The sequence below is a fragment of the Aptenodytes forsteri genome, unplaced genomic scaffold, assembly GCF_000699145.1.
Source record: "Aptenodytes forsteri isolate BGI_AS27 unplaced genomic scaffold, ASM69914v1 Scaffold69, whole genome shotgun sequence".
NCBI lineage: Eukaryota > Metazoa > Chordata > Aves > Sphenisciformes > Spheniscidae > Aptenodytes > Aptenodytes forsteri.
The window spans coordinates 14,076-23,013 of record NW_008795885.1 but is presented as its reverse complement, the minus strand read 5'-3'; the positions used below and the strand labels follow the sequence as shown (position 1 = coordinate 23,013).

Sequence of the window (8,938 nt, the reverse complement as noted above, 5' to 3'; positions counted from 1 at the left end):
CCACCCCCAAAAAAAAAAAAAAAAAACCCTGCCACTACAGGAACAGAAAAGCTTAGATTTACAACAAATTAGATGAAAGAAATTCTGTAAAACATTTAATTGTAATGCAAGATTTGCACTGTGTACTGACTATAAAAGGTTGATGACTTTTTGCTTTCCAATATAGGCCAGATTTCAAAACCTACCTCATGCTTATCAAGAGAGCTGTGTATTTGCTTAGGTACTTAGAAATTCTCAAGGGTAAGTTAACAAACTTTAAATTTAATTTATATTATTATTCAGGCTAGTCTGAATATGCCATACAGGGTGGCCCCTATGTCAGACCATTTACCCTTCATGTGATGTTTTGTCTGTCAGCAGCATTGACAAATCCACTGTAAGTTATCTATCGATGCTTTTGTCAGTAGTGAGGTCTCTGTGACTTATTAGTATAACTAAGATACTGACATTGGCCAAAAGACAGTTCAGTATTACAGTGAATCCACTATGCACATTTATAAAGAGATATGATGTATCTTTAACAATATATTTAATATTGTGAAAGGTGCCAGATTGATAGCACGGGTGACTGAAGTTCTCTATTCACAAAACATCTAGCCTGGCCAGCAGCCTTGCTAGCGTTTTCACATTACCCTACCAATACACCTCAAGCTGGACTCCTAGAGGCAAGAGAGCTGCTTTCAAACTAGTTTAATTCTTGATCTTACTTAACAATCAGTAACATCAAGTACGGATTTTCACCATGTATGACAAGCTTCACTCAGAACTGGACAGACCAACTCGCTTGAGAAGTCACTGAACAGCAAATAGCTGTTGGTCACTACCACTCTTAATTTTATCAGAGGCAGAGGCACACCATTACCTAAGTAGCCTCTGCCATTCTGTCCCATGAAGGGTACAATCCAATTTGATTTCATATGAATTTAGGGCATCAGGTCTCAATACAAAAAGAATATATTGCTTTGTAGGTTACCATATCTAGAAACAAACAGGAGAACTTAAAAGAACTTAAATACCTCGGAACTTTCCAAGAACTGTCTTAAATCTGGATCTTGTAACAAGGTTGGGTGTTTTACTGTTCGTTGTAGATACCTATGATTTTAAAAATTAAAATGTTAGATAACAAAACAGATTTAACGTGCCTGACAGCATTGGAAAGTGTCCTTTATCTAAAGAATGGGTACAATGCAGCACACAACCTCCCTCATTATCTAATGGGGCTTGAACGCTTTTAAAAAGTCACCTCTAAAGGGTCAGATGATAGTTCAGTCTCCATGCCCCTTCAATCCTTTGCCTCTCTGCCGACTCTTCAGACCATATTTATTATGCATTCTGTCACCTTCCTCCAACAAACACTTAGGCTAAGTCCTACACAGAGTTACAAGCTAGGACCACTAAGCTGTTGAAACATTCACTGAAGCCTTACTCTAGTAATGCTGCCACAAAACCTGGAACTTCTGACTGAAAGTAATGCAGTCCCATGCACTCCATACCACAACATAACACACCAAAGGTGCGGGCAGTGGTCTCTACCATAGTTTGTTTACACTAGAAACTCCTTAAGGTGGGACCTGCCATAACTCTATGTTGCACAGTGGTAAAATATTATACTTCATATTTTCAACAGCTGAGTGAACTCCTCCTCCTCTAATAACAGCCAATTTATGCCAGAAAAAAATAGATGAGCCTGTTTAAACATTCTTGTACAGTGCAGTAGACAGGCTTTTTGTTACAGATAATTCTGGCTGACTTATTTTAGAACTAAAGGAAATCTTGGAGAAGTGAGCTGATTATGTTCTAGGTATGAACTATTTATTTGCTGGCTAGACTAAAGCTTTCAATCCATATTAGTTCTAAAGGACTCATCCACACCCCCCCAAAAAAAAAACCCAAACAAAAAACCAGTGCAACTCCTTCCCTTTGCAGTTTTTTGCGTTTCTGCTTAGATCTAAAAACTGTTGATTGAACAAATATGGGTTGAAGAGAGAAATTTCAACAGTATTCTTCCCCTAAAAACAGCTGCAAGTTGTTAAACAGTCTTCTGCTAAAGACTGCTTCAAGTTTGTCATAACTAATTTTAACGTTACATATTAACAGAAAGTGTCTGACATTTACAAGAATGCTTTATAGAAATCTTGTACCTCAAAAGATCACGGGAATATAAGTATGTTATTGCCAATTAAGATGCAGTGACAGAATACTATCAACAGCACACTCTACTTTTTGCAAAGCTTTAGTTTTGCTCAAGCCTCAGCTATGAAGTACCAGAACCAGTACCCCGTTACATTCACAAATTGCTTAGAAACTGTCCTACAAAGTGATGTGGGCTGGGACTTTTAACTGAAAGTCTGAGTATATTGATATTGTAAATGTAATGTATTTTTTCCACCCTCCATTAGGTGTGGCCACCAGATCCTTATTTTTCTTTCTAAAGAAGCTAAGGGTTGCAGTGAAACTATTTTATATATTAGATTGCTAAACTTTTCCTTGCTTGTTCTATACTCAGTAGCAAGTACAAGTTAAAGTTAATGTGGCAAACAACCAAAGAGATTTTTCTTTAGAAATCTACTGCTAGAGAATAGCCTTTACTCCGAGGGAGACTTCTAACATTTTCACTGGAGACAACTGGCAATGTGCCTGAGGACATTGGGCAGGCAGACTTGTAGTATGTAAGTTCACTATTTTAGGGCATAAATTTTAATGAACTCAACTTACAAGGTACATTGCTTTCCTGCCCACTTTCCCTATAGTTCTCGGTTCAAAAAAGAACAAATTGAAGCAGATTTCTTTGGTCTGACTTTCTGGGGAACATTAATACATTTTCTTCAGGTTTAGGCAACAGCAACAGAACCACTGCCTCTAAATAGCATTTGAACACCTTGGTAGGTAGGTAACTTTTTGATTCTGAAAGGAGAAAAGACAGCTAAAGTTGGCATGATTAAAAAGTTGCTCCTTGCCAGGTAAGATATTCATAGTCTTTCTGAAAAAAACAAATGGAATATACTGTAAAGCCTTCCCAACGTTGTCAGAAGTCCTGAGGAGTCCACTCCCCAGTATGGGAGGAGTGCTCAACATCCACTAGAAGTGGTACACTAGTGTAACTCCTTTAACAAATAAATGAAAAAGCAGCATGCACACAAGCTTGTGAATTAAACTTTTTCTAATCCTACTCCTGTTGTTCAAGTAAGCAACCAAGAAGGAAACTAGTCATCTCTATTACAGACAGAGACCTAAAGTTGTGTGGAAGTATCTGTTCAGTTAACTAAGCCCAGCTGTTATTCCAAGCCTTCGTATCTCCTAGCATCACTCCGTTAGCAATAGACTTGTATAACCAGAATGTGTTTCACAGTTACGCACCAAGTGACAGAACAACTTCAGTAACTTCTGGGTGCAATTTTAAGTGGCAAATGTTAAGCTATATGCCAATTTTCAGTAACAAGTAACTAAGACAGAACAACCTATCAGTATTTTGAGGTTCAGTATCATTTCAGGTAAGTCTTCTGTTACTTAGGAAATGGAAAGATATTAGTAACGGGATTCTGAAGAGATACTTTTTGTTTAAGACTGGCTCTGGAACTCCAGAAGTTCAAGAGCTTCATACATTATCTGTTAGATAGATCTTTCAACATACAATCTAAAACCTTTGACTTTTGTTAATTTTCTAGTTTAACTGAAACTGTTATATGGTGTATTGTTCTCATATGATGCAACTGCATCACAGCCATGGGCATACTGTAAAATCATACCAAAAGTAAGACTGTATACTTCTGTAAGTTCTACTAGTTACTTTCTAAAGGCTTTACTAGCCATGTCAACAGGGGAAAATGGTGCCGTATATCAGTGACAGTACCCTTCCACGGCAAAGATACCTGAACAATATTAGTTGTATACCAGTGCTGGGTGACAGAGATCCAATATCTCCTATGCCAAAATTCAGCTAGTCACATCAATGTGCTGTAAGTTGTCAGAAGGCCATTTTACTTTCAAGTGACTGAAGGTCTTTCACCTGTCTCCCTGCCCAACAGTTGATTTTCTACGGAACAGATATACTGCTGAAGTGCCTTAATTCCTTAAACCCAAAATGCCTAAGTAAGCTGATAAAGTTTTACTTATTGGATCTCTGCAATCTCAATTTTAAGCACCAACCAGTTTGAAAAGAGTTAGCTATAATCCTCTCTATGAATTCCCATTATTAATGGGAATTATTCCATTTCTACGCAAAAATTTTGCAGCTGCATACAGCGTCCAGAATCCACCGAAGTACAGATGGCCCAGACCCCAATTACAGAGCTTACATAGTATAGTACAAGTCATTCTGAGGCTAAACAAGTTTTAGTTAGATACATACATTACCTTTCTAGAGCTGCTCTTCTTTTCTCTACAAATTCAGTAGATGAAGAATCTTCCTTGCCTACTTTAACCTTGGTCATGCCTTTGAAGAAAATGGCATCATAATGATTTTACTTTATCATAAATAAATCATTAACATAACCGATGTGATTAGAAGATAAAGCTCACCTAAGTTTATGTATTTAAGTCAAATTACAATGAAAAACACTATACAGGAACAGAACAAACATCAACACTGCATGCTGCGTGGTTTTGTGGAAGCAGCTCTGTGAAATATGCAATTTCCTGTAGTACATTAATTGTGACTACAAGTTATACAAAACTAGTTTAATTTGCATTTATGAAGACAATCTAAATGAAGATCAGAGTCTTACTGGTCTCTCATGTTCAGAAGAAGATAAATTACCCAAATAAAGCAGAATAGGAAAATAAATCTTAGGTTATAAGCCTATTAATTAGTAAGCTTAGTACCAATATTTTCATTCTATTATTTTTTTAATTTCTAAAACTAAGAGTTTTTTAGTCAACTAAGCCAAACTAACCACCTCTGAAAATTTGGAAGCATATGAGCGACTACAAACTGAATGGAGAATAAAATTAGCAGAATGAAAGGTATGCAGCTTTACATCGCTTCCTCTGCCCAAGTCAAGAGTGGCCAAAAAACTATGATGGGGAGCCAGAGTTACTGATGTTTCATGGTATGGGAAATACATTCAACCTCAGCAACAGAAGAACTCTAAAACTGTAAGACTGAGGTCAATATTTTTCATGCTAAAGACCCAAACTCAGAGAGTTTAGGAACCTGAACACTATCAAAAACACCATGAAACACTGAACATTCATAATTATTATTATTTCCTAAAACACAGGAAAGGTATGTTATGATACAGTCCAAACATCTTATTTCTACCTGTAGTGTATTCCTGCTCTGTTAGTTCCGTGCTTCTCCAGCTAAAAGTTCTAAGTCTGAGATTCTGAATATGTACTCTGTGACCTGCCAGGTCAACAGTTCCCAAAGTTGTTCCTCACCCGATCTCCCTTCTGGCTTTAGAAGTCTCACACAGTAACCCACGGAGGGGACAAACAGCATCCTTACAGGAACAAGGAGGGACCCTTAACCTCTCAGTGAAGCCTTAGTTTTTCCCTTTTCTGTAACATGATGAAAATAAATCGATCGGCATTTTTTTCAAGGTATACTACACAGTGTAGCGTAACTGTAAATCCACAAATTTTTCTGTAAAATTGAGTATGTCTTTAAGTACAAGGATTAAAGTATTCAAACAAAGGTGAGGTAATTCACATGCCTCATCTTTTTGCATTAGAATATTACTATTCATTAATATTTCACTGCAGAAAGCATGAAAAGCTGCAGTTTAATACAAGAGATCCTTCACATTTGATAGCAACAGAAGTTCATAGGGAAAAAACTGAATATGTAATCAAATGACCAATAGGAGGAATTCCTAACTTGTGATATTGTTACTTCTAGGTATCATGTCAGGTTTCTTTCTCTGCTGATATAAGCCTATTTAAATGCAAGTGTAAAGGCAGTTTCTGTAGCCCAAGCACTCTAATCCTTCACAGGAAAGGATCCATGACTTAATAGATTATTTTCTTAAAAACAGAAAACATGATTTTCCAACACACATATATAAGTAGCGAGGCAGTTTGGATGAATGTCCAACTCTAGCTCACCACTGACTCAGTTTTATCCTGTTGTTCCACAGTCAGTAACTGACCACTTAAATTGTGGCTAAGGTCTGAAATGCCAGCCCCTCCCACCCATCACCAAAATACAGTTGGAGCTTAAAACTCCCGGTGTTATCAACAGTGTAACAGAATGAACAGACTACGGACTTCTGTACAATACACGCTGCATAACACTGAATGTATGATATTTCATATTAAGACTTTAAAAATAAACACATGTGATTTAAACACAATATGTCATCTTACTTTCAGCTGTTTTGCCAGCTCTCTGCTTTAAGATGCCTCATTTTAAATCAGCCTAGAATCCCTTCTTTCCTCCAGAATTACAAATGTATGGACTACCTATTTTTGGATAGAACTAAATACCACCTGTGCACTGAAGTTTAAGTTTAAAGCGGGAGTTTCATGCTGTTTGGAAGATGTCCTACAGAGTCTGCAAGTTTTCCCAACTTATCTATAGCTTAACAAAGTCTCTATACAAGGATCTGAAGTGACAGCCAGTGCTTGCTTACACTGCAATAAGTCCCACCATTTTACACACTTGCAGGTGTATCAATATTTATGCTGGTTTTGTTCAAATGGTACCTCAAATCCAGTCCAAGCTTTGTCTTACAGATGAATTTGACTGTGATGCAAGTACTACATTTCCATGTAATTACACACTGTCATAAATGCCTTAAATGTTGTATCATCCAAAGGACATGACTAGAAGCCTCATTCCATCTTTATAAGCCCTGTTAGCATTTGTAATTAAACTTATTTTTGTAACACGAAAAATTGGTTATTACAGAATCATACATTACTTTCAAACACTACCAGAAATTCAGATGAAATTTTAAGTATTACAGACTGAAAGCACTGAAGCAGTGCTTTTCCACAGAATTAAAAGCATGACTTTCCCAAGCTTTCTGCTGCCTACATCTACTCACTCTGCCTACTCCTACTTACACGAAAAGCTGCTGCTCCAATTAGCTTTACAGACTAAACTACTGAAAAAAAAGTCCTGCCATTCCCTACATAAAAAACAACATTCTAGAGTCCAATCACTTATTTATATGGGTAAGCCAAAAGACTTCAACAGGTTTTACAGCTTTATATGTTTAGTTATTTTGAAAGAACCTCTACTACTTAGAGCTCATAAAACTGAAGTTGCTTCAATACATCAGGCATGCTTCCTAGCTCACGGAGAAAGGATCTGACCCTTCAAGGCATTCACAAAGACTAGCATCACTCAAGTGTTTTCTGAATTAGAACTTTTAAGAATTAACTAGAGGTTTTAGTGTTCACCATGACCAAAAGAAACAGACTGAAGTATCAGAGAGGTGGAGAATGTATGAAGCTCTGTATATTGCAGGCAACTGATAACAGCAGTGATAAAACTGCTATATAACTGACAAAAGTTAAAAATAAACTTTCATTTAATGTCTTTGTTTTGCTAGACTAATCAGCTCTTGAAGGGCAACAGTGAAGAAAGAATGATAGATAAGAAACAGAAGGCCATGTATTAAGACAAATGTCATTATTATCAACGCTGGTCTGAGTTAGGAAGTGGCCAGTACATATCTTTCCATTTTAACCTGAACTTTTTAAAAATACAGAACAGGAAGAATATTTAATAGTTTGGACCACTTGATAAGCAGTTAAGTAATACTTGTGCAGAAAAGTATGTATTTTACAAGCCCAACAGGTATTAAAATACTTAATTTGTACTACAGTACTTAACTGACATGCTTAAATTCAACCGTACAGGAACTACACTTACCTACAATACTTTTTTCTGGAGCTGGAGGCACAATGTAACCAATATGCATGTACTTTGTTGCTAATTTGCTGTGCAAGCCAAGAAAATCACTGAACCTTCTTTTAACAGAGAATTCATTTTTGTGGAACATGGAAAGTGACGTCTTAAAAAAAAAAAAAGAAAATGTTATGAATTACTGATCCATCTACACAGCTATGAAAAAAGTTATCTGCAAATGTTTGTTGCACTAGTTACCTTTGTTGTTACTCTGTATGCCATATAAGCATTCATGCCATCTCCTGTAAGAAAATTAACATACTTATCCTAGGGCATGTTATTTTAATCCCTCCACACACTTTTTGTTCCAAAATATACATTAAATAGCTTTCCAATTAGATACTAAACTGCCAAAAGATAACTGAATAAGAAATCATGCTAAAATCTCAGAATAGTCTTCAAGGGATAAGACAGTCTACCATCTGACTTACTAGGCTCAAGGCACTTACCAACTTTCTCTGGGTCCGATACACTGATTTCTATATCAAACAAATCTCCATTTGCTTCCTCTTCAATCTAGGAAAAAGATATGCCACATTTAACAAGGTAATGTGCATTTATATTATGTATGGTTACAAGGATAAGGGTATAGAGGAAGGAGGAGGAGAAGTCAGTATGTTTGTATGATTAAAAAACCCTTCCAGACCCACCATCCAATGTTAAGTGAATATAATTTCTAACATTGATTGTCGCTGCAACAAAGTTCATGTGGTAGACTTGGCAGTGTTAGGTTTATGGTTGGACTCAATCATCTTAAAGGTCTTTTCCAACCTAAATGATTCTGTGATTCTAGTTTTAAACCTTCCTGCAAAAGCTTTTAGTATGGCAGCCTTTGCTCAGGACTTATTTGCCTCCAACTTTTTAGTAAATATTTATCTTAGGGGTACGTTCATTGTATCTCCTGTATCACCTGTCAGAAAAGGACCTGGGGGTGCTGGTCGACAGCCGGCTGAACATGAGCCGGCAGTGTGCCCAGGCGGCCAAGAAGGCCAATGGCATCCTGGCCTGTATCAGAAATAGTGTGGCCAGCAGGAGTAGGGAAGTGATCGTGCCCCTGTACTCGGCCCTGGTGAGGCCGCA

General features: G+C 37.0%; 1 protein-coding gene across 1 annotated transcript in view; it reads right to left on the bottom strand.

The window, feature by feature from the left end:
* Positions 1-8,938, bottom strand: part of SNX2 (sorting nexin 2) — a 28,405-nt gene that overhangs the window by 8,536 nt on the left and 10,931 nt on the right. The window contains exons 3-7 of the mRNA XM_009284155.2: positions 8,308-8,374; positions 8,057-8,100; positions 7,823-7,964; positions 4,354-4,432; positions 1,017-1,092 (exon numbers count right to left, since the gene is read on the bottom strand). Of these exons, the coding sequence (XP_009282430.1) occupies positions 1,017-1,092; positions 4,354-4,432; positions 7,823-7,964; positions 8,057-8,100; positions 8,308-8,374 (408 nt within the window). The remainder of the gene's footprint in view (positions 1-1,016; positions 1,093-4,353; positions 4,433-7,822; positions 7,965-8,056; positions 8,101-8,307; positions 8,375-8,938) is intronic.